Here is a 26823-nt window from a genome sequence, read left to right as displayed (position 1 = left end):
TAAGGCGTCAGAGTCCACTGGTTATCCTTGACATATCCCTGACATGTTCACAATTAAGCCAAGCTCCGCTCCTGGCTGTAAATGGCAGACATTCACCCCCTATAGTCTTCCACCCTTCATTGTCTGAACCTGCTATATTTCAAATCCCTAGTACATTTTTCTCGGTTGTTGCGGGGAGCCATGTCACCCTGAGCACCGCCACGCTGCATCTTGTAGGGCATGTGTCGTATAGCGAGCCGGGAGCCATGTGGGCTCTCAAACCTCTGTCGTGTGCTCTGGTGAGATTCCAGTATTACCCCAAATAGCAAAGTGACCTTCTGCAATATCTGAACACTGTTTTTTTGCGGGGGGTGGGGGGTGGGGGTGGGGCTTGATGGGGTGTATTTTTACACGATTTTCTCCATAATTTTTAGTCGCATCCAATTCCTCCCCTGGGGCACTCCCACATTAAGGCTACTACTACCACTCAGTTGGGAGGGCCTAGTACTATCACAAAAAAACCCAAAAAAGGCATATCTATAATGGCACAGCTTAAATCAGAATAAATGTAACAGATCAAAGCAGGTGGGAATAAACATAGTAGATCAGAGGCAAGACAAAAGCCAATGGTGCTGAGGCCATTTATAAAACACACAAACAGGGTTCGATTGAGGCCAATCAGGACAAATCTCTGAGATGTACCCTGAGAACTGAAGTCTGGGCGCAAATGTCAAAATATGAGTCCAAGCCCCAAGTGCAACACAAGAGTCCATTGGAACATAGCACCCTCCAGAGGTTATTCCTTACACTGCTCATTTGTTTCAAATTCCCCTTTTTGTTCTCAATCGATGTTCCACTCATATAAAATTAATAAAATAATGTATATTTTATTTAAGACACCTTTAATATGGTTAAAAAAGAATACCATTAAAAAAGGATTACCAGTTTATATCTATTTTATTTTAAATATTGAGAGGGGTTAAAGTCATTACATAATCACATAAAGACAAACTGTGTTCTCTGAAATAAATTTCTTTAAGCAATCTCATAAATCAGCCTTTTTTTTATTAACACATCTCAGACTTACCCATGGCATTGCAACACTGTTGAAAGAGGAATAAAATATCTCTGGTTTTACACTTTTAAGTCATACCATGACACTTTTCAGTCTGTCAGAAATCCACACACTGTCAGAGTGTGTGGGTCTTGGCATGCACGTTATTTATCGAAATATTCAGTAGTGTGACATAAATTATTATCAGCATACATTTGAAATACATAGGGTAAGTGGTTTGTTAAAACCCAAACTGTTTGCAGACTGTTACTTTTGTGATTGTAAAGAATTGTTTCTTTATATAGGATTTAACACTTAAATTTTTCTTCTACATAAATAGATTATAGACAAAAATCAAACATGTGCAAAGATAGCTGCTCCATTTAAAAAACAATTGGCAGCACAGTTGTTAACAAGTTAACAGTGTATTGCTTAAATTTATCTTTACATTCTTTTTGAACAAGTCTTTAAAATGACTCAGAAGAACGAGTAGTCTCAGAGAGTGATTTGTTCATTTTCATTTGCATGCGCAAAGCATCGCAAAACCTCTCTAGGTTATGTACAGGAAACAGAAATAAGTAGCTCACCTCCCGAGTCTTTTGGTCTGAATCGTTCATTCTTTTGTCACATGACTCCCATAGACGCTTTGAAGTGCAATAGATTCAAAAGAACAAATGACTCGGACTAAAAGACTCATAAAAAGAATCGCTCAATTCTGTTACCTGTGTATTGCACTTTGTAGCATCTATAGGAGTCACGTTAAAAAAGAACAAACAATTCAGACCAGAAAGTATGAGAGGTGAGCTGCTCATTCCGTTTATCATAATATGTCCTTAGGTGCATTGTAATATTTTCATACTATAGCCAAAATTTGTGTATGTAGGTGTGTTGGGGGTCTGTTTATTAAAATGTTTTATTTATTGGACATTTTGATTTAGTTCTGATCAAAAGAATGAAATGAACTAAATAACTACAATAAAAGATTCGTCCATTTTGATTAACAAAATTTAAAGAACAGAGTCACTTAAATGATTCAAACTTTCCTCTATCTCTTGTCTGTATTTCTAACTGTATGTATGTATCAACACAATTAATATGTATACAGCTGCAAGTACTGAAATGTTGCATTTATCATTGACAGTCGTGTGTCAGTTGTGTGTGTATATGTTATTTGAAAATACACTGTTCAAGGGAATGTTTTTACACATAATCAACATCTGAATCTTTGCAAATTAACTGAAAATCTAGAATAGAAAGGAAAAGTGAAGAACAAATAACGAAGTCCTTTTCTTTCTTACTGTACTTTCTTTCTTTTTTCTTTCTTTTTATAAACATAAACATAAACACAACTAAAAAGCCACTGTTTGTAATATTTGAACAGAATATATAAATCTGTCTGTCAGCAAAACACAAACTTAAAGGCTACACTTTGAAAACTGGTAAAAAGAGATTAACATAGGAACTTTGTATGTTGAATGTTGGCAATACTAAGAACATTGGATCCATGGTGTAGATAATAAGAGAAATGATGTAGTGTCATGAAAGTGAGGAGAGTGATGAGTGTAAAACTGGAAGTGGAAGGGGTAGTGATAAATGTCATAAGTGCACATGCTCCACAGGTAGAATGTGATATGAAGGAGAAATTATATTTCTAAAGTGAGTTAGGCAAAGTGGTAGTGAGTGTTCCCACATAAGAAAGATTAGTGATGGAATAGGACAGAATTGAATAGATTGGAACAGAAGAGATGGGTTAGTGATGAATGGTTTTGGGGTGCAGAAGAAGAATATGGAAGGACAGATTATTGTAGATTTTGCAAAAACGATGGTGAAAAGTCATGAATATACATTTATATTATATGAAATATAAATGGTAAAAGATCAGCAGAGTATCTGCTCTGTAGGAGATGCAATATGAAGGAGATTTCCCCATCAAAAGCCGTGGATGGATAAAACAAGCCGCAACAATCTGAGACCTCGCACAGCCACCTGTAAAGCAAGACTTGCGTCAGATGAAATGGACTCGTATAAGGCTGCGTCATAAAATGTGTGGAAAGCGGTGAAGGAGGCGAAGCAGCACTACGTTAGGAAACTAGAGTCACAACAGAGTGACTCTAGAAGCCTGTGGCAGGGACCAAGGACAATAACTGACTTCGAGGCTGCAGCTAATGATGCTAATGCTAAAGCTCATCATCTCATCAGGGAAAATAATACCTGTTCAAAAGTTTGCATACCTTTAGTTCTTAATACTGTATTTTGCCCCTTTTAGCATCAATGATGCTAGTCTTTGTAATAATTGTGCATTTAAATTTTCTCAGGTGTTATAGCTGCTCATTCATGTAAACCTGTGAACTTGCATGAATTGCACACTTGAGATCTCCCCAAAGTGCTCAATGATATTGAGGTCAGGAGACTGTGATGGCCACTCTATAACCTTCCCCTTTTTCTGCTGTAGCCATTGGAAGGTCAACTTGGCCATAATTGTAATGTTGTAACATCCAAGAGCATCCCACGTGCAGCTTTTGTGCCATAGAATTGTCTGCCAGTATATTTTAATAAAATGCTGCATTCATCTTTCCATCAATTTTGACGAACTTCCCTGTGCCCCAAAACACAAGTTATCCACCACCATGCTTTACAGTTGGGATGGTTTACTTTTCACTGTAGTCCTTTTTGACTCCTCTCCAATTGTGAGCGTTAATTTTCCTCTCCAAATGCATTCAAATTCCTGTAGCTGTAAGGCTAGTCTAGGCGCTGTTGACCTTTTTGTGGCATGGGTGCTTTTTTATGGCAAATTAATCAGTCAGGTCATTTTTGTTCAGGTACTTTCCATTTGTGCTTCTTGAAACAACACCACCACTTTTTTCCAGAGCAGCCTGTATTTCTCTCAAGGTTCTTTGTGGCTTTTTCTTTGCATCCTGAACACTTCTTTTGGCAGTAATGGGTGAAATCTTTCTTAGTCTCCCTGACCGTGGTTTAGTATCAACAGAATCTTTTATTTTCCACCTCTTTATCAGAGTTTGAACAGTATTGACTGGTATTTTCAAGTGCTGAGATCTTTTCCTGCTTTATAAAGTTCAACTACCTTATTACACAGGTCCAGTCGCGGTTCTTTGGTCTTCCCCATGGTGCAGTCTCCAGCCAATTTTTTAAATCACTTAACTTTAAGTTAACTTTAATTCTGTGTGTGTGTGTGTCTTGGTGGGGTTGTTATTAACTAAAAGATTTAAATCGATTGTATTTTACAGTGTATAGCAAGTGTGACAAAAGTATTACTTTAAGCAATGTTAATGTCTATAGGCTACATTCGAGATCTGGCTCCATCTAGTGGCGATTTTCTTAAACAAAGACTGCATTTTATTAGTCGCTAGTTATTTGCCTTAAATAATATAATAATAATATGAATAATTCACATAGTAAGTAAGTGTGCAAGTTATGATTGAAGAACCTTTCAGAAGTGACAGTAAAATAGTAAGAATGAAATGTAAGATTTCACAAGGCCTTTCCACAGTCAGTTAACTAAAATTGCCACTAAATTGTTTAAGAAATAAACAAACTGATAGATTGTAAGGATATATATGCACCTTTTTTCTATTTATTAACCCACAAACATAAACCCACAAATTCATCAGATCATCACCCAGAAAAACTGCCCATGCTGGCCCACTGTGGTTAAGTGTGGGTTTCTTGTGGAACAGTGTGTGGGGCATACACAGGCTAATCCCTCTCAGGTCTCACATGGGGCAGCCATTTTTTTTTTTTGAGGCAGGTGTCTGAAGTGCAATGTCATTCTATGCCTGTAGTGCAATCCCCTCTGTACACACTCACCCGAGTACCTTCATCTGCTTCCCCATAACAAACTCAAGTTATTTAAATCATGCATGTGATACACAATATACAATGGTCCTGCAATAACTTTCAAAATAGCTGAGCTTCATGTCTTAAACTAACACCTGACTGCTCCTTTTACTTAATCACATAATTCCATATGCAATTTCATAGTTTTTAAATTGTCAGTATTTTTCTAGAAAATAAATCACAAAACAAAAACATTAAATTACAAGGCGAGTTAAACTTTTATCTGGTACTACACTTACTTTAGGAAAAAACGTGTAAGGAGTGTAGGCTGAAAGAACAATTAAGCCTGCACATAAATCCGGTCATGTACAGCTGTTTTAATATAATTCATAACTACAAGCAATTACAAGTAGCCCTTTAAAATATTAGAGCTCTTGAGATTAGGAGAATGGCAACAATGTAACTAAATTAAATGTGCATTATTTACACTTGGGTGATGGGCATAAAATAAATAAAATGTTTCACTTCAGCCTCGCATTCTTCACCTGGTGTAAAGTGAACTCAAACTGGTTAGCTGAATCACATTCAAGTACAAACACAATCTTGTTAAACTGGACTGCGGTGCAGGATAACTCAAGCAATTTATAAGCATTTGGGTTTTTATAGATTTTACATAGCCTTTACACACTGGCTGCTCAAAACACTAAATACCTATAGCATTGCAACACTGTCCGAAGAGGAATAAAATATCTCTGGTTTTACACTTCTAGGCCATAACATGACAATCTTCACTCTGTCAGGGATATAGGGTGCGTGCTCGTTATTCACCAAAAAATTTAAAATCGATTCTCATTTACAGTGTTTAGCACATGTGACATAAATTATTGCTTTTAGCAATGTTAAAGTATATACATTTGAAATACATAGGGTAAGTGGTTTGTTAAAAAAAAAAAACATTTGCAAACTGCTACTTTTGTGATTGTACAGCTTTGTTTCTATATAGGATTTAACACTTTAATTTTTCTTCTACATGAATAGATTACAGACATATTCATAACTTGAGCTCACTGGCAACTTTGGAAGCAATGTTTTTGAAAGCGATGGATGCCCCAGATATCCTCTTAAAACGGACACCATTGAGTGAGAGGCGGGGCAGTTTGCAGACCTCCATTTCCCATTGGACAAGGTTATCAGCATGTCCATCGCCATGGACACAGAGAAGCAGGAAGTGTTCGCGCTGTTCATAGTCACAGTTGTTGGCATCTAGAACTTTGCGGATTTCGTTCATGATGGCGGCTGGCTCCATGCTGCTGGTGGTGTTCATACTCCAGGTGAAACGGAGAGAGCGGGGTTTCCCGTCTTTTCCATCTTTCCCTTCATCTTTTTGCTGATCCCCAGGTACATGGCGACTGAGAGAAGGAAAGACCAATGTAATAAGGGAATACACAAAAAAAAATTATTAAACTTGTATACAAGAAGACCTTATTATACCATATTATCACAACATTATGGGCCAGCAAAACATTTTATATGATCTTAAATTATATAAAACAGAAAAGGAGGAAAACCCCAAACTTTTGTGCAGTTTTTTGTACTCAATGAGCTAAGTGTTATGGTGTCATGGTAATAGAGTTTATCAGTCTGTAAATATATAAAATCTTTATCCATCACTAACCTCTAGTAATAAAAAGAATGTTTAAACATCATTGAAAAAAATGGAAGACAGTAAATTCAATACCAATATTACAATAGCAATCTATTATTGTCAAAGCATGCAAACTCCACAAAAAACCCACAACCATACATAAAAAGCTACATGCAAAAGTAGGATTAAAGTGAGATCCTAACAGTCCCCTTTCCATAAGAGCAAAGGTTGTACAGGACAGGCAACTGAGGTAAAGATCAGACATGTATGAACCAAGTGGTGGGTAGAGGATCTCAGAAACTCCTCACCTTGTGCCCTCAAATCTCCTGCTTCTCTCAAACTTGGTTGAGACTCTGTTGTTTGGTTAGAAAACAAGAAGGAAGAAAAGAAGCATAGAGCACATTTAAGCTAAGTGTTTCAGCATTGATCAGAGCAGAGAAAAAGGAATATGAGAAAGTTGGGATTGTAACGAATGAGTTAAAAAACGATGCAAAACATATCCAAATGTACATTAGCAATACATTAGACAGCAGTGGATATTTCTAAAGATAAATGTAATTTTCCTGAGCTACTATGCTTTCCTCGTCACCTTAAGAGAGATGCATGATCTAAAGCTATGCTGGGAGGAACCCATTCACAAAACGCCCCTCCTGATGGGTGGATTGGGGTGTTTCAGACATATGCACAAAACCAACGATGTAGCCACGCAATTTCCATAAAGAAACACTGGCAGGAGAATGGGTTGTGCCAGAGAGCTCAGTCACTTTAAATATGGCACTGACAAACGAGTCAGTTTAGAAAATTTCTGTCCTGCTAGTTCTGTCCTGGTCAACCGTAAGCTCATTATTTAAAAAAAAAAAACTAAAACTAAAAAAGAAAAAAAAATCACACACTACAGAATTTTACACTGTCTCTGGACGAAAAAACAACCTCAGAACTATGCAGTGGAAGCTTCATGAACTTGGGTTCCCCATGCCAAGCAGCTGCACACAAGCTGATGATCATTTCAAATGTGTTTTCAGGAATGATGCGAGCAGTCTAATGGACAGATCTGGGGTTAGCGAATGCCATGAGACCACTACCTAGAGGAATGCAAGGCCATTTTTTTACAGTTTGGGCAAGGGCACACAATTGTGTTGAAAGCTGATGTTAATTCTACAAACAGAGACACTTTAGAGCAATTGTGTGTTTCCAGCAAAGTGCCAACATTTATTAGTCCTTACTCTAGACACTCCATCTTTGCATTCCTACAACTTCCTACATCAACCTCTCCTGAATATGGCAAAAAAGAAAATCCAAAACAAATAAGGAGATTTAAATGATATCTAAAGACATATCCATATCTATAGTCAACATCCAAAAATAATATGCATTTATAATACAAAGAAGCCAAGTAGCCTTAGTAACGGCAAGTTTCCAGAAGGTGATAAATGATGAAAAGGAGGATGGGTCAGGAGGAAAAATAGAATACAGACTTACTAAGAGTCTTTGGCGCAGGGTTGGAGGGAGTTGACAGAGTGGGGGGCACAGAGGGGGCCCCCGTCCCTGATTTAGCAGCACACTGCCGCTTGTTTGGGTCAAAACTGACCCTGATGTAGAAAAAACAGTGCAGCGGAGAAAAAAGACAACCAGTAAAGAAGAAGAAGAGGGAAGGGGAAATAAGACAGAGACACAAAGAGAGAGAGAGGGGGGAGGGCAGATTGAAATGGATAGAAGAAACAACAAAGAGCCCATTTTGTCAGTGCAGGAGCTTAAAAACTGGATTTAATATTATTCTGAAAAATACCCACATGAGACTAAAGAACCACAAGAACAATAAATTAATTAATAAATTATTCAACATATCCTATAACAATAACCTATAATATCAACAAATAAAATAAAAAAAGCTATGTATGCCGTTGAGAGAAGAAGAATGGATGAGTGATGAAGGTCAAATGAAAAAGAGGAAGAGATGAGGGCAAAACCATCCTGATACCATCCTAAGCACTAGTTGTCAGGGTACTTAGTGACAATACATTTTATAAGTCTGGGACCAGTGATTTATTAATTATTTCTGACAGTCAATCCGACAGTCACAAGATGGTCTATTATAGGGCTATACCTAAATTGACATGCATACCTAATCTGGACACTCTGGTCCACAGTTCAGACAGAAAACAGATTAGTTCAATGGATGAACCTTACATTATGGTGGTTTTGTGGGAAAGTGCTGTCTGAAATCAAAAGTTTTTCAGTAATCAAACACAAAAATGCATGGCATGCTATTTTGGGGCTACTACTACATTTTCCACATCTTATTCTGTGTAGGATCACAGGGCACTTGAAACTCAGGGAGCTCCGGGCATAAGGCAAGGGACATGCTGGATGGAATGACAAACCCTCACGAACGCAGTCATAGACTATGGGCAATCTGGAAACACTTTGTACTGTGGGTTGAAACCCTGACTACTGCACCAAGCATGGGGAGATAACAGTGTGAACCACCCAACCAAGTTGCCTCCCCACATGGAATTTAGGTAAATTCATTAAACAAAATATAGTGGAAACATCTACACAGTTGGTGATAAGTCATCTAATATATTAGCCCTAGGCTAAAGGATTTCTAATATTAATTATCTTTAATATTCTACTTGTTACAGTACACACTTAACAAATGACTTTTTTAGTAACACATATACACCTGCTTATTCATATAATTTTTCAAAAATGTAATCAATTTTCTATCAAAAGAAATAAAAGAGAACAAAAACTGATGGCTCTCATGATTGCAACTTTACTGATCCATAGCCACTGCATGGATGGATCATGCTACAACTCAACATTGATGTACGAGTTTGCAGGGAGGGGGGAGGGGGGGCACAAACAAAATCAAAACTGATTTAAACTTCATGTTGCCATGGGAACTTGAGTTGAGTATACCAGGTTGTACCAGTTAAGCAGGTAGACTTGATTAGTTGCAATCCATAGCAAGATACTGAATTTGTCATAATAGCGTGCAGATTTAAGCTTTAAGGCATGCTTAATCAAATATTGAGATCAATGAATGCAATCACAGCAATCGAAGAAAATCACTAGCAACTACAAGTTAGTATTCCAGCTCAGTTTAGTTCATTACCCCAACAGACTTGAAGTCCTACCTTTTGGAAAATCTGAATGACATGTTTCTACAATACAAAAAAAGATGACAAAACAAAGGAGGAAATATTACAAAGATGGACAAATGACGAAAAAAAATAACTATAGAACCTGCAATAGAACACTGAACAAATATTTTTTAAAAAGATTAAAACGTTTCTGTTCACTCTTATACAGTGTTTTCTTTTCAATTAGGCATTAACTATACGCATTTAAGTAGTGAGGGTTAATGTTAGTATAAACATCTATGCAGTTTTTCCTCAGGGAGAGCTCAGGGTTTGTGGTTTTGTGTGTTTACCTGCGGGTAAATTTAGAGGTGAGCTTGGTGATCAGGTTGTTGGTGTTGGCACAGCTTCGTGGGGGCTGTGTTGGTGAGGTTGGGGGTCCATTGTATGTCGCAGTACGCCGTTCCCTCACCTGCCCATGGAAGGTGCTGCGACTTGTTGTGCCTCGAGGGAATCGAAGTGTATCAGAAGTAGCAGCATTAGCAATGCTGTGAGTGGAGGCACCTGGGTTCCGCTGGTCAGGAGACAAAGATGTGCTGCAAAAAGACAGGAAGGAACATGATGAAAGTTACAGTTTCCTCTCTTTTCCTCCTTTTGTCTTTAACATCCTGTAGAAATAGCAAATTCTTGTAGATTCAAAAAGGCAAAATAAAGGCCTTATCTATAAGCATATTAAAAATACTGTTGGACTGGTATGAGACACTTAAGCTGTAATACTAAATACTATACACATTAATATTTTATTAATATTTAAAGATATTTATCTTGTTATGACAATAAATAGAATAACTGTTCTTGTTATATATGTGTGTGTTATATATATGTGTGTGTGTATATATATATATATATATATATATATATATATATATATACACACACACACATACACACACAGTATATATAAGCTAACAGCAAATAATGGGACAAATGATCTAATAAAGAGAAGGTTTTCCAATATTTAGCACCTTCAAGTATATAAAAATAAACAAATACCTAAATTGTTGACACTAAATAAACTACTGACTATGTTTATATTACCTGTAATAAATTGCAGCCTTTTAGGATTAAATAATTGCAAAGATCCAAACTGCAATTTCGATGTTTATGCAATTTATAGTGTAGCACTATGTATACTATATGGACAAAAGTATTTAGCTAGACTTTAATAGTTGGTTCCCCTTTTTCTTGTGGAAGTCTGTCCACAAGATTTTGGAGTGTTTCTGTGGGAATTCATGTCCATTCATTCTGTAGAGCATTTATGAGGTCAAGCACTGATGTTGGATAAGAAGGCCTGGCTCAGAATCCCTGTTCCAGTTCATCCCAAAGGTGCTTGATGGGGTTGAGTTCAGGGCTCTGTGTTAAGGCCAGTCAAGTTCTTCCACACCAAACTCATCAAACCATGTCTTTATAGTCCTTGCTTTGTGCACTGGGGCACAGTCATGTTGGAATAGAAAAGGTCCTTCTCCAAATTCTTGTCACAAAGTTGAAAGCATAGCATTGTCAGTAATGTCTTGATATCGTAAAGCATTAAGATTGTCTTTCATTGAGGATAAGGGGCCTGATTAAAACACCTAAATTTAATAATTTTTTGGCCAAATATAAATCCATATTGTGTGTGTGTGTGTGTGTGTGTATATATACAGAAATAAGTTTTTTTATATTTGGCCTCTTTCGGCACTGCATCTAGTGGCTGGGGTTTAGGCACTGCCTGGGAATCAAACCCGGGTCTTTTCACATGGCAGTTGAAACACCTACCACTGAGCCACCAGTGCCCATAATGATTGCCCTTAACATTTAAGATTCTTTGCCAGGCCTTTTCTGAAGCTGCTGTTTGTAGGTCTTTCTGCCTTCAGTCAGTCTTATCTTCTGTAAGTGAAAAGCATGCTGTAATAGGTTGAGAGCAGGTATCCGACTTGTTCAGTGAAGAATACCTCATTCCTTTGCCTTTAGAAACTCTTTGTTTGATTTCACTGTCAAGCATGCTGGAGGCAGCGTTATGCCATACTTTATATCAGCAGTCAGGTCAACAATAAACACCAGTGACCAGATTCCACTGGCAGCCATACTGTACACACTTATATCATAACACATCACTTTTTTCTTCCCATCATTTTGGTCCAAGGTCATTTTGCTTTCATTAGTCCAAAGAATTGGGAAGAAAGTTTTCTGGCAACCTCCAGTCCAGCCTTTCTGTTCTTAAGCGTTACCAGTTTTTTGTACTTTGTTGTGAACTTTTGTATCCTGACTGTAAACTTAGACAATAATAAGCTCACCGCCTCAAAAGTGTTTTTGACTTGGCTTGATGCTGTGAAACGGGTTTTCTTCACCATGGACAGAATTCTATATTCATTAACTTTAGTAGTTTTTTTGTGGTCTGCCACACCTTGCTAAGCCTGCCAATGAATTCCTTCTTTTAAAGAATGTTCAAAACTGCTGATGTCTTTATTTTGTTTTGTTTTTTTAGCCTAATGAGGGCCTCCCTCACTTGCATAGAGACCTCTTTGGATCTCATGTTGAGAATAAACAGCTATACCAAATGCAAATGTAACATGCAGAGGTAACCATCTCCAGGTCTTTTATTTGTTTGATTAGTCATGTAGTAATAGGGGAACAGGTCACGCCTTGCCATGCAACTGCCAGCCATTTGTTTCATTATTTTAAGCCGTCCAAAATAGTGCATCAATGGCTAATGCTATACTTTTGTTAAACTGCTTAAATTATAGCTTAAAGTCTTGACTTCACTCACATTTTGAGCACACACACACACACACACACACACACAAGTTTACTATTACAAGGGGCCAGAACAGCTTCAACAAGAGACCTTATTTTAACTCTACCTGTTCTCTTTTCCATTGGGAACAACAGAAAGGCGATCTGTGTTAATCCGGTCACTACACACATATGTGTTTCTCCGACCCATTCCTCCAGATCCTCCAGAGTTATTCTGAGTAAAACCAACACACACAGTGCATCTCATATAATGCAAAGATCACTATAACAGTAATCATTATTCATGCTGATAAAAAGTCATTAACATCAAGTTAAAAACAAACACAAGCACTCACATTAGGAGCGAGAGAGTTGCCCATCTTGCGGTCAGGTATATCTGCTTTATTAGGGTTGTTTGCGTTGCCCAGTAATGGGCTGGGGGGGCTGTGTGATGGAGCCTTACGGACCACAACTCCTCCATCCTGCTTAGTGGTAACATCTGCTGTGCTGGGAACGGGCCTTTTACCATTACTTAATGCAGTGTTAACAACACCACCCACTAACAAAGAGAAAAGACAACAACCTTTAGCTTGCCATGTTGATAATGTTGAATTTACAATATAAATCAAATTCACTGAAAAACCATTAATAATGGTTTTCAGGAATCAAGAGAACTCATTATCTTTGGTCCAAAAAGTTTATAAAGTTAAACCTTGGATTGTGAGCATAATTTGTTCCTAAAGTGTGCTTGTAATCCAAAGCACTTGCATATCAATAAAAATTCCCACATAAGAAATAATAGAAACTCCGGTAATTTATTCCACAACCCAAAAATATAAATATAAAAATGATTAATACAAAATATAAAGCAAAAATAAAACAAACTAGCCTGCACTTTACCTTTGAAAAGAATTAAGAATTGCAACTGGTGTGTGGGCTACTGTGCAGGATGAATTTCACAACTCAGACACACCCACCCACACACACTCTAACAATTACTGCTCTTTGATAGAGAGTCTTTGTCGGCAAATCTTTACCAAGGAAGCTCTCTAATGATACGTGCTTTTGCCTACTTTTAAGGATTTTGCGAAAATGTGACGTTGCATTGTTAAACAGATTCATCTCCCGCACTGTTACAGTCTTTTTAACTTTCTTTTTCTTTAAGATGGCCGTTGTTGCAGTACAGTTACTAAAGAACAGTCACTAAACTTGGACATACATACATAAACACACAAAAAAAGAAAAATATTTTTTTTACGCGTACACACGTTGGATCACAATGGTATAGTAGACGCGTGAACAGATGTTGACTATATGAGCAATGCACACGCAGTGACGCTGAGCATGGGAGGCGATTACCCGCAGGAAGAGTATTACTGTATAGTACTCGTATTTCAAGACCTTGTTAATTTAGGTGAAAATTTATTTTTAAATTTTGCTCGTCTTGCAAAAATACTTGCAGACCAAGTTACTCCCAATCCAAGGTTCCACTGTAGTAACGTTTGAGTACATTACAGGTTTTAGAATGACTATTTGTATACTTCTAGATTTTTATTCAATGCCATTTAAATAGTTAAACTGCTATGTGAATTAAAACTGTCAAGTTGAGTGCCACCTTGGTCACTGTAGCGTCTAGTTTTTTGATTGGACGAGACACTTCTCTGGACCTTCTGGTGTGCTGGTGACTGGCCATTCATCTCACTAGCTGGCCTGTTTTTCACCACTGAGAGATTGCTGCTAGTAGTAGAGTCATTCCCATCCTGCAAAAAAGACACAGAATATCAGATGAAATCCTTTTTACAAAGAATGTATGGAAATTTCCTAATGAGGAAATGGTCCTCACCTCATTAAGCTTCCTGCCCAGCAGCAAGTAGGTGGCTGTAATATCATCATATTTCATCTTGGACAAAGACTCTTGAATTTCCTCCCTGGTGTAGCCCATACCAACCATCACATCTGCATAAGCCATCGAACAAAAGACACACATAATAAACCCATGACAGAATCATTTCTATCATTGACATGGTTCATTCTAAAATAAATGAGATCAGATGTGTTTACAGTGCTTACGACATACGGAATATGTATGCCTGAAAGTTTTTTTTTCTAATAGTGTATACATGTTTAATGATATTTGTCAGTAAACCTGGCTACTGGGCTACAGAAGAAAATGGATATAATTCTTATATCATGCCATCTTAGTGGAATTCCATGTACTCAACAAGCATCTTATTCCAAGATGGCTTTACTAATAATCACATGGACAGAACTTAAATGGCTTTTAATCTATGCAGCCTTTCCCTATCCCAACATACACCAGTTTATGAGTATCTATGCAGTTGCAATGGATACTCATCTAGACAGTTAAGGTAGTGTGAAAAAGACTGGGTCTGTTTGAGTATGTGGTTACACAGATAAAAGGTTACATCCTATAAAAGCTGTAAACGTCACACATAGAAGAAATTTGGAGGCAGAGACAAATTTTGCTGCATACCTATTCTCTTCCCATCGCAAATGTCAGCCTCTGGTTCAAGGTAGGGTTTGAGCTCGTCCTCCTCTGTCCCAGAGTTAATCCAACGATCCTTCATGATTTGCTATAAGGAGGGAGGATCATTTAACGTGCAGTCAACATACAGTTGGTACAGTAAATTCATAAATACACAACACCTTGAGATTCTAAGGGCACAATTTGTTCTAACATATGAAAGAGCACATATGTATAAATAAAACCTGGCAAATATTGACTCAACTCATTACTGGAATCCACTGCAGGACAGTGACTATGCCAGAGGATTATTACAGAGAATACAGGAATGTTTTATGTCCTGCAACTAGGAAAGGCAGAACAAGCATTTTGTGTGCTCCTTTACTATTCTCCACACTCACAGAGAATACAGTGTGTGCACATACCGCAAACTGCAGCTGCATTATTCACTGTTCTATGGGAACGGGAGTAAGTTTAGGTTAAAATAAAGGATGCCAGAGACACCAACCTCTAGTGTTCCTCTTTTTGCAGGGTTGAGCACAAGAAATCGTTTAAGGAGATTCTCGCAGTCCGTAGACATGTAGAAGGGGATTCGATATTTGCCTCTTAACACACGTTCACGGAGCTCCTTGAAAACACAAATTTGATCAATTTCAACTAAGTACTTTTTACAACTGTTGAACGGTAAATGGTACTGTACCATAGAAATACATACCTTGAGATTCTGGCCATCAAAAGGGAGTGAGCCGCTGACCAAAGTGTAGAGTATGACCCCCAGACTCCAGACGTCCACCTCAGGCCCATCATATTTTTTGCCCTGAAAGAGCTCCGGCGCAGCGTATGGAGGACTGCCACAGAACGTGTCTAACTTATTCCCCACTGTGAACTGGTTGCTGAAGCCAAAATCCGCTATTTTTATGTTCATGTCAGCATCTAACAGCAGGTTCTCGGCCTAAGAATAACACAACAGAGTTACTGATCCTCAGCAGCCTTTTAAAAGAAAAATCAAAAACTCAAATATGTAACAGACATATTGCTAAAAGTTATTATCATTATCTAAAAAACCTCCATCTCACCAATGCATTGTTATAATTCAGCAACACATAAAGGTATATTGTATAATAAAAGCCAGACCCAATTTATACATTACTATCAAAAAGAAAATTTTTGTTTTAATCAAAATGTAGTCATCTTAACATGATAAATACACTCCAGTTTCACAATTCCACAAGCAAGTTCCCAATCTCTAAAGTCTTCAGCTACGGCGGAGGCTTTTTCAGCTTTTCATTAGTTAGCTCCCAAAAGAAGGGTACAAATATTACCAAACCCTATTATGACTGCTACTACTACTACTAATAATAATAATAAACATATTTTAGAGCAGCATGTATGACCAAACAACTATAAGTAAACCTCTAGAACATACCCTTTATCTCCTCCTTTCACTTTCATAAAGGCATATAGCCAAAAGCCATTTTACTGTTCTCACAGATTATCACAACAATCTGAGGTGAAGGAAGCATGACAGCATGGCCTCTAGATAATGAGTAAGCTCTCAACACGACATGTTGTGATTTCTCACATGCAGTACAGACACGTGTAGCAAAAATCCCTACGGCATGAATATTAACATCCAGCCACAAGAGCTCAACATGAACACACGCTTACCTTTAAGTCTCTGTGAACAATGTGGTTCTGGTGACAGTACTGTACAGCTGATACAATCTGGGAAGAATAAAATTGTTTTCATTGAGTAGACATCAATATCTACATAGCCATCCATTTATTATTACATTACATACATGCATACCATTTATTATTACATCTTATTTTGCTTGGCGGAAAGGTTTTCAGCTAAAGTGAATAAAACACATTGTGCTCTAAGAGCACAGGAGGGAGGGATAATTTGCAAACTGGCTAATGTTTCATCCCAATGAAAAGAGTTGCTTGACCTGTATTTCTCAGTATGAACAACTACTGCTCCATCTTGTTTACAGTTCTCTACCTTAAATCCACAAATGTAACCACAAAAAAGCAGAACCACATTCTGTACAGAATATATCTAAACAATTAGCGCACACATTTTTATTTCAGGCATATTGCACCAAACACCTTATAGTATTTTTGTAAGATTCATGATTACCTTAGAATATTAGGCTGCATTTATACTAGGCACAATTGCTTTGTACTGTACCCTCTCCACCATTTGCTAGCTTTTATATGAGATATTGTTGCACACCCGAGTACACTTGCACATGAACACTTTCCAGTACAGCAGGTGGCAGTATGCAGTGACATAGTTTGAGAGCCACGAACAAACACAAAGAGAAGAAGAGTATAAGGAACTCAACCTTCAGGTTATACCTAGTAGAGGTGGGACTCACTCGGGACCACCCAATACAATATCATCATAATACCCGGGTGCCAATTGGATGCGATTCTATAAGCATCACGATTTAAGAAATATCTTGATTCAATCCTTTTTTGTTTTAAAAAAAATAGTTACAAATATATATATATATATATATTTTTTTTTTTATAATTCGCACCTCCACAGGATGCTGTACTGCCTGCCAATGTGTCAATAGTTTAGAGCACACCACCTGTAGGATTATACAGGAACTGCAACATTTTACCACCTCAAACGTAAACATTAATTTATTTATTCACTCATTCATCATCTATATTCTTTATCCTGTACAGGATCGCAGACACTGTGGAGCATATTCCAGAAAACCACAGGCCCAGTGTAGGATACAGCCTGGACAGAATGCCAATCTATCACAGTGCACACATGCACACTCACACAAATGCACAAGATTTTGGAGCCGATGTGACAATACATATCTAAAACCTAGTAGTACTGTTATTCTGGGAAAAAAATTTAACAACGACCCTTTTTAGGTGACTTTTTTATCAGCTACTGTTCTGTAGAATGAGATTGGAGCGCATTGTGCACACCCAGATATTGGAGAAGACAGATGGTGTTTATGTCACATTCTAAACAACCACTTCCACTTCCATTTCATATTTGATTAGAGCCGTGCCCATGGTGTGAAAGAAGTCTTAGATATAAAAGATTAAACCTATAAGGCAAGTCCCCAGTTCATGGCTACTTTGTATGTGGGAATGTAAATGTAAAACAGATGTCAGGAACATCATACCTGTCTAAATTTAGCTCTGGCCTCTTTCTCCTTCATCCTGCCATGAGTAACAAGGTAGTCAAAAACTTCACCTGCACACAAAACATATGAAAGCAATGAAAATCAATGAGTGCAAGACAAATATAAACCAGACAAAACAAATAAGAAAAAAGAAAATGTGTCTGACAACCAAGCTGATGCAAATATACCCACCTCCACTGGCATACTCCATCACAAGATAAAGATTTCTCTCTGTCTCAATTACCTCAAACAGCTTTACTGCAGGGGAGACACAGGGAAAATCACAATTTAATTTTTACTCATTTGGATAATATGACAGTTTGGCCCTGATCAGGATAAAGCAGTTTCTGTTGATGGTTTTCCTAATTTCAGTGGAAGCAAAGCTGGAAATCTTTTAAATGCTAAATACTGGTTGAAACAATGCTATTCATCCATAAAGGCTGATTATCTAAAATGTTTATCTCCATCTGTAATTTACACTCCCTTTTATGTTCCTTATTCCTTCCTTCCAGAAAGGCATGACGCATTTTTCAATTATTTAATCACATCTACCTTAAGTATTAACTATGAAAAAACATTAGTTCTTCTCAAATATTTTTCCATTAGCACTAGTTTCCTATTTAATTTCCTATTTTTTCATAAAAAAAAAAAGCGAAAATATTTGACAAGTAAAATTCCTACTCAACAACAGGTGAAAACATCTATTGGTGCTCTACTAAAACCCCTTAACACCAATATTTAAAACAATCTATGTATTTTTTCTCTAAAATATATAGGCCAGATTAGACACTTCTGAGGAATATTTTAAATAAACACAAGCAAATCGTCATTGTCTCTCAATCTGCAGGAACTCTGCGTTTGTCCTGTGTTTGTCCTGTCCTGAGGCTGCACAGTATTTAAATCCAACCAAAAACCAACTAAATCTTCTTTGGTAATGGTTTGTTCCCCTTATTTTACGGAGCGCAATACTTTACAATTAAGGTCTGGTTTTATATTATATGTAGCGCTGAATACTTTGAAACGAAAAAGCAAAATGTTCACAAAACTATGAAATAATAAAAGCATGTTTTCCCAAAATTCCTATTTTATCTCATCAAAATGAAACCAATTCCTTGTTTACTCCTATTTTAATCTTTTGGGAAAACTGCAAATCATAACTCCAATCACAATACGTAGTACATATTCCTGTACGGTGGGCCTTGACAATGAGTATACATTTTGTTTTAGCCTACTAGTTCAGTTAGCAATTATATAAATGGTTCGACAAGCACTCCATTGTACATTCATCGTTCTGCTTGTTAAATGCTGCAGTAAAGACAGCACCAGTAAGGAAATGTCTCCAAGGCAACGTTACATTTTTTTTTCTTCCCCTCTCTCTCTCTCTCTTACTCACTCACACGCAAACACAATAGAATTTCAGAAACAAATAATTATTAAACACAGTCAGTCTAAATTGACAAAGTGGCTACACAGAGATTGTTTCTGCATCTACTTAAAGACGTTTCTACACCAGGAGCACATTATGTTGTGTGAAAGTATAAAAATCAGAATAAATGCAAAGAATCCTAATCATAAAAGGCTTCTGGTCTTACCAGGCATACATGAGTAGGAAATGTGCACACAACATTTAATAACAAGTTACTTTTTTCTTTTTAACTTACCAATATTTGGGTGGTTTAAAATCTTCATTATTCTAACTTCCCTGAAGAGCTGATGGGGGGAAAAAAAGATATTGAGCAATAAATTCAGAAAGGACACAAGCCACAGACATTTCACCAGCTTCAGCTTAAAGAGGGTGCTAAAGACACTGAGCAAGTGTTAAGACACTTCTGAGACAGATCACACATGCTGTCCCTCTTGCACAAGCAGCAGTGTGCTGTTCCCTAATCTTAGAACAAATCAAGCTCATCTTCAAAAGGATTTCAATTGCAATTTTGTATGTTAAAGGAATTTTACTAGTGAATATGAAATAATCCATATTTAATTTTATGTAAGAGACAAAAAAGGATACAGAAACGCAAGTATGCAAGTTAAGATGTTGGTACAATAACTGGATTAATCTGCAGTTATACAAAATCAATAATTCACACATTTCACATTCACACAAGTATTATTATTATTATTATTATTATTATATAATGTTGTTATTATTATATAATGTCGCTATTATCATCATCATTTGGCCAAATTAATGTCATTTATCTAACCTGACCTTGGATAAAAGTCAATCAGGACATGGCTACCCTACCAAAACAAATACATATACATAGAAATGGAAATGTGTCTCTCTGAATGCATGTGTGGACTACAGGAGTGGCTGATAAAGACAGCAGGGCAGAATGAGGTGGAGCAGAACAATGTGGAAATGTCAACAAGGTCACTGGGTTCAGGAAGGGAGAGAGGGGAAAAATATTGGTCAGATTTACCCTAAAAGGAATTCATACATATTCATGGCATATTCATAATGCCATATTCTGAAAACAACTTTTTTTAACACTAGGACACAGACATAGAAGAAATTAATCTTATAATAATAATAATAATAATAATTATTATTATTATTATTATTATTATTATTATTATACATATCAGTCCATTGTCAAGACTCAAACTGCTTTCTAAAAAAATAAAAATAAAATCCCAGCTTGCTTTGAACCTCCTATGAAAGCAAAACATTAAATAAAAGATGAAAATGTACAGAGCACAGAAAGTACAGTACAGTGTAGTAAAGAGCTGTTCTTGTTTAAAATGAACAAAATTAATTTAAACTCCTACTCTAAGGAAAAAATATATAATTATTCACAGGATTTTACTGAAAATTGGCTTCAGGATAATACGATCGTGATGGTTTCCTAGTGCCCGGAAAAGCATTTTGATATTATCTAACTATACAAAGTTCTCTTTGCTCTTGACAGTTATATCTGTCAATCCTTCTCTCTCCATTTGCCCTCTATTTCTCTCCCTGAACCAAAATCTTAACACCTACATGATTGCTAAAGAACACTGCTGCACGACAACTCACTTCAGTCAGGGGACAAGTGCAAGATGCACACCCACGCACAATTACACAACCGTTTAGTGACAACGAAGTTCTCACACATTCTTACAGACACATGTGTGCTTTTGAACATAACAATAAATAACTCCAGAAAGCAAGGACACTACTACAATAAGAACTAAGGGAGAAAGCAGGGTAAAGCTATATGAGAGGCAAGAGATTTGCACATGGGGTTCACATGGCAATGCATCAGAGAAAATACGAGAAATATGAAAATATGAGGTGAGCAGGGTTAGTTGGATGGTTTTACTATGTGGTGATGAAGCTTTGCATGTATGTATGAGTCAGAGCTTGTCCCTTTTGGCTCAGTACCAGAAGGCAGGACAAGCAGAATATATGCAGAACTGTAGTGTTGTGGAAAATCTAATGGAAACTGCAGTGCGCTTCTGTGCCCAGCTTCTAATAGGGCCAGGGTCTCTGAATGCATGTGTCAGAGAGAAGGAAAGCATGAGAGTGGTTTCTACTCTATTCCCCAGCTTGTTGTTTTTTTAACTTTATCTATGCTCATAGGCCTCTTCTGGATTTCTCACCACCCACAGCATTGGCCGATCTGTGGCTCTCCTCATCTTTCTTGAAAAAAAATCCTGCTAGCCCCCAGTCTCATTTCATCCCTATATGCCACCTATTTGTCCATTAGATTAGATTCGATTCCTCTAATCCGACACACCCCTAAGATACTAGCACCAGTGGGCCATAAGACAACATTGTGCAGATTTTCTGCAGATGATTTAGATACACTATGCCTAAACTGAAAAAAGAGACACAGAGACAGAGATTATGTCATTTCTGCGGAAACTGCTCCTTTTATCAACTCCCAGACGACCATAAAATACATAATAAACTCAATCTTTAAAATCCTTTAGTATTTAGCACAGTGATGAATGCCATACTGGTTTCATAAACATTGTAAAAAAAAAACTAGAAAACTCAATTTACTGTTTCTAACTACTATAAAGACTAAATGATAAAAAATAAAAATCAAATAAAAATCAAAGCCCTATGGACATCATTTCCCACAGACTAAAACAATGCTTCCGAGTCCACAGTGACCTCCCTTCCTGACATGGATGACATCATTTCCTTGAGAACAAGGATACAAACCTGGTGATTCAAGGCATGCCTAAAGATTTGGTAAACCATATAAGAAATTTCTCTAAATATCCAATTTAAATTTGAGTCATAACAAGACACAATGATGCCCAAAACTATACCTAGTTTTAACGTGTAACATATCTCACCTTTTGAAGGCTTGTTGGATTCAGTTGGGTTCTGTCAATTATTTTTACTGCCACCTGTAATATAAATAAATCATTAAAAAAAATGTTATTAAAAAGATGAATGGCTTATTCCCCACATTACAAGAGGAAAGAGAAATATATATATATATAATTAAATGAATTCACTTGAATTCACTACATCATAGTCATAGCTACTAAGACATCCATATTAAACTATGGCTAAACAAAGAATAAAAATTTGGCTCTGTGTTAACAAGGTATTTCATGGTGTAACTAAAATCTCCATGAAAAGTGTAATCTGTTAATAACCTACAGCTGTAACATTCCAGTAGAAGTAAAAAGCTGTGTGACAGGAAGGACACTGCTGACCGCTCACCTCTCTGCCAGTGAGGATGTGACGACCCAGTTTGACCTTGGCAAAGTTGCCTTTTCCAATGGTTTTTAGGAGCCGGTAATTTCCAATGTGAGGATTCTGATCTTCAGACCCTGAATTGCCTGAACTACGGTTTCGGCCACCTGACCGCGCAGACCGAGAGGCCCCTTCCATACGACTATGGCCATTAGATGTGTGCTGTGAAAGCAAAATATCACAATATTATCATGATCAATATTAGTTCAATATTAGATCAAGACCAATTAAAGTTCACATAATGTAAATACACAAACACGTTTATAAAAATTATTTATTAGGCAAGCTATATGCAAAATAAGTGAAATGCATCACTACAGTCAGCTGTTTTTTTTTTTTTAAAGAAAAAAGTATTTGTGGAGAACCACCACACACTTAAACTTAAATTACGTGGGCCACATCTGTCAGTCTATCTGTTATAGACTGTCAAGTTCCCAAAGATTGGTTAAAAAATTATTTTAACAATAAATATTCTGCACCATATTTAACAGTGGACTGGTTAACTCCTGGCTCTAATGTTTGTGGTCAGATGAAGGGAAATAAAATAAAATAATAATAATAATAATGATAATTGTTAATATGAAGGTGGCATCTACTTGTGGAGGAATTGTCAGATTAAAAACACCTATATGTGTAGGTCCTTTTTATACTGTACTAACCCTCAACAGTTTTTTCTTTATTTTTCTTTTTTTTTTCTTGACCTAGTGAACTAGCATGTGAACGTAATTTTTGCAATTCATGCTAAATAATGGTATCTGCTAAAGACAGTAAATGTGAACACACTACTGATTTAAATCTTGTGGTAAATTTTGCCTAATTTTCTTTGTGTGTTCTATAAACTTCTCCAGGTTTCAATTACTACGGGTATTTAGCCTGTGTTACCTTATATGTATATGCTACTAGGGGGAAGTCATGAATGTCTGATTAAGAGTTCCTAAATAAAAAGGAGTAAAATAATGAAGAAACATGAGCTGCACGATTTGATAAAAATAATAATAATAAAATTGTGTCACTTTTTATTTAAGGGATTTTATCAGGGCTAACAGCAAATAATTGCACAAATGATCTCATTAAGAGGGTTGCTTGGCAAGATTGCTTGCCAATATTCTTCAAAATTATTTATAAGTTATTGACAAACTCTATATAAATTCCCGTAATAAATTGCAGCCCTTTGTGATGTAATTATTGCACGGGTCAAGATTTAGATTTTTTTCCCACTTGTCACTAGCTCCCACATTAAGACAACTACTATCAGTCAGGGAGGGCTAAAGTCTATCACGTGTTTCCTCCGAACCACCTGATGCCAGCCGACCGCATCTTTATGAACTGCTTGCTCCTGCATCGTTGGGGGCACCATAACGCATTCGGAGAACAGCTCTATTCGCTTTTTTTTTGTTTAGTTGAGCTCACAGATGCCCATGATTTGCTGTAGAGCCGTGATTGATGTGATATCCCACCCCGCTTATAGAGCTTGGCGAATTAGCTCTCTAGGCCTCATTGTGATGCACCACCAACATGCTGCTGTTTTTGCCATAAGCCATCCCAAAGGTGCCGATAATTGAGACACTTGACATTACACATTTATAACATGCCATGTCCAAATAGCATTGCAAACCAAGAAACAGGTGAAATAACACATTGGAATTGACTGAAATGTTTGATTAATTTGTTCAGAAACTAACTTAGCAAGCTGCTAAGTACCTTGCACTGATTTAGTGCAAGTTTAAACTATACCAGCCTGACTGTCTCTTGTGTCAGCTTTAGTCTTGATCTAAAATGCAAGCACTGAACATCCATGACACTGGTTTTGTTTTGTTTTATCCTGTGAGAGATGCTTTCACAGCTTAACAGCAGGTAAAGCTTAGCAATAAATGAAATATACTTATCCAAACATAAAAACTAAATAAACACACCAATATTAAAACAGATCGCTTAAATATCATAAGGTAATTAAAATGTAGGTACTGCTGTGTCGTACCATTGATCGAGACCCTTTTTTCTTAGCAAAAGAAGCACTTAAGAAGCTTTTTTGACTGGGCTCCCTGATACTCACTTATGGTAATACTGGTCAGACAGGTCACAGTACATGAGTACTGAAATTTGTGTAACAGGCGTGACTGAGTCAGAGCATTAACACCAATGCTGACCAACACCTCCCATTATTATGTTTATCTATGGCTGTGATATCAGACTCCTCCAGGGGTTTGGGTTTCCCATCCTAGATTAGATCAAATCACATTGTGCTTTAATGCTTGATGTTACTCAGGTGTATTAGATGAGGCTCAAAGCTGCGCAGTGCTGAGGTCTACATTCAAATACATTAGATGTATGCGTAAAACCTAGAGGATATTTTATGCAATCTCATCTGGGGTTTCCATATGCAACATACATATTTAATTTCCATAATGTTTCTGTTTGATGACAATGTCTATTGTTAAAACCGCTGAATTGAATTGACCATGTATAAGGACTATCTGCGCCACGCTTGTATGTTCTGAAATGCTGAACCTAAAGCGTTTATCTATAGGCGAAGGACATTTCTCTTGTTGTAAAGATGAGAGATGGGCGATAATCTGTGAGTAGAAAAATGCTATGATTTAGAATGACTCTAGGGTTGGATGCAAGGCAAATCTGATCTCAATGACAAGCTGCAGTCTGTGATGGCCAAATCACTTGCACATCACACTCACCCACCTACACACCATGCGAACAAGCCTGTGACAAATACATGACACAAGACACACTGTACGTGTTGCAGTGTTTTAGCGTTTTCTGAGGCTGGAGATGAATGGCTAGAGAAACTGCAGCAATAAGCATTCACCTGCAGTTCCTAGTCGTGACTCACCAAGCAGACAGCTGACTACCCCCTACCTTACCTCACACTGATGCGCATTATCTCTTATCAGTCACAGTGGCAGTGTATACCTTTATATGTATACCTAAAACACTGAGACAAATCAGAGAAGCGGTGCAGGACAAACGCTTTGTTTGAACTGAACAAAGCGTTTGTCACACATTAGGTGGATTAGAAGTCCAGTCCCTGATGCTGCAGACCCCCAGTGTGCCATCATGCTTAGTGTCCATCTGCTTCATAAAGAGCTAGAGCATTTGATAATTGCTACATTGTAGCAAAGCAGTAATATATATGTAGACGTTATACAATTGCTATTACATCATTAAAGAGAGCTGTGCTATCTTTTTAACACTAGTCATCATGTATGAAAGCGATGTAATGGAGGACCCGTTGAATGCTTTTGTCAGTGTGAGTGTACAAAAAGTTCCAGCTCGTGCGCTAGAGAAAGCGCTCATGCAGATGGAGATGGGAACAGGGCACCATTTCACACACGATGGTTCAGCTCAGCTGATCAGCAAAACGCCGATTTACGTTACCTGAGTGAGTGGAACAAAAATGGCTACTTACATTTTCAGTTTTCCGCTCGTTCACGGATGGTAGTGTTGTTTTTGTTGACATTGTATCGCTGCTGGATTTTCAAGCGTTTCCGTAAAAAGAAAAAAAAATCCGCACTGGTGTTTAAGGTGAAATAACGCGACAATGATTGTCTCACACACACACACACTCTCTCTCTCTCTCTCTCTATTCCATATTACTGCACTGGGCTCACGAAGCGCACCGTCAGCGCAAACTTGTGAAAAACTTCCCACTGGATTAATGTCCAGACTACAAACTGTTTCCTCGAGCTGAAAACGGCGTTGTAGTCCAACGTCGGTGTCGCGCCATTAGCTAGTTTGGAAAAATGTATTCCAAAAATAATAATAATAATAATAGTAATAACGGAAGGCGTAACTAAAAGCACGACGGTCTGTCTGTCCGTGTGTGTGTGTGTGTGTGGCTCTGATTCACATTTCGGATGTCCGGCTGTTCTCCTGAAAGAAAACCCCCTCCTCGAGGCCCTGATTCTCCCACCACGGTCCCTTTGTGAACGAATAACTACAGTCACGCAGTGAATCTACTCTTTTCTTCAGCTCGGAGTGAAGCCGCGGTGTTACGGGCCTGGGAGTGAAGTGCTCTCTGACAGCTTCATTCCTCCGACCTCTGCCTGTCGCGTTTGGTTAAAGCTCCTTCCTTCCAAGATGGCCACCCAATAGCAGACAAGCCAGGACCTCAAGCGTTACTCTATTC

General features: G+C 37.5%; 1 protein-coding gene across 5 annotated transcripts; it reads right to left on the bottom strand.

Moving 5' to 3' along the window:
- Positions 1-5165: 5165 nt before the first annotated feature.
- Positions 5166-26823, bottom strand: mark3a (MAP/microtubule affinity-regulating kinase 3a). 5 transcript variants are annotated; one of them, XM_053501872.1, is made up of 19 exons: positions 26104-26823; positions 22650-22844; positions 22274-22327; positions 19639-19687; positions 18170-18235; positions 17978-18048; positions 16482-16538; positions 15529-15765; positions 15322-15441; positions 14823-14922; positions 14172-14284; positions 13944-14088; positions 12685-12887; positions 12457-12563; positions 9910-10152; positions 9614-9640; positions 7953-8062; positions 6782-6826; positions 5980-6237 (listed from the first exon to the last, which is right to left on the bottom strand). In XM_053501872.1, the coding sequence occupies exons 1-19, from the start codon at positions 26152-26154 to the stop codon at positions 6149-6151; spliced, it is 2082 nt and encodes a 693-aa protein (XP_053357847.1). In that variant the 5' UTR covers positions 26155-26823; the 3' UTR covers positions 5980-6148. The 5 variants fall into 5 exon arrangements, with proteins under 5 accessions (XP_053357849.1, XP_053357845.1, XP_053357846.1 ...); XM_053501874.1 differs by lacking the exon at positions 7953-8062 and having other exon boundaries at positions 5166-6237; positions 26104-26822; XM_053501873.1 differs by lacking the exon at positions 9614-9640.

Source organism: Clarias gariepinus, chromosome 8 (genome assembly GCF_024256425.1).
Source record: "Clarias gariepinus isolate MV-2021 ecotype Netherlands chromosome 8, CGAR_prim_01v2, whole genome shotgun sequence".
Taxonomy (NCBI): Eukaryota; Metazoa; Chordata; class Actinopteri; order Siluriformes; family Clariidae; genus Clarias; species Clarias gariepinus.
The sequence above is the reverse complement of the archived record's forward strand: the minus strand, read 5'-3'. Positions and strand labels throughout refer to the sequence as shown.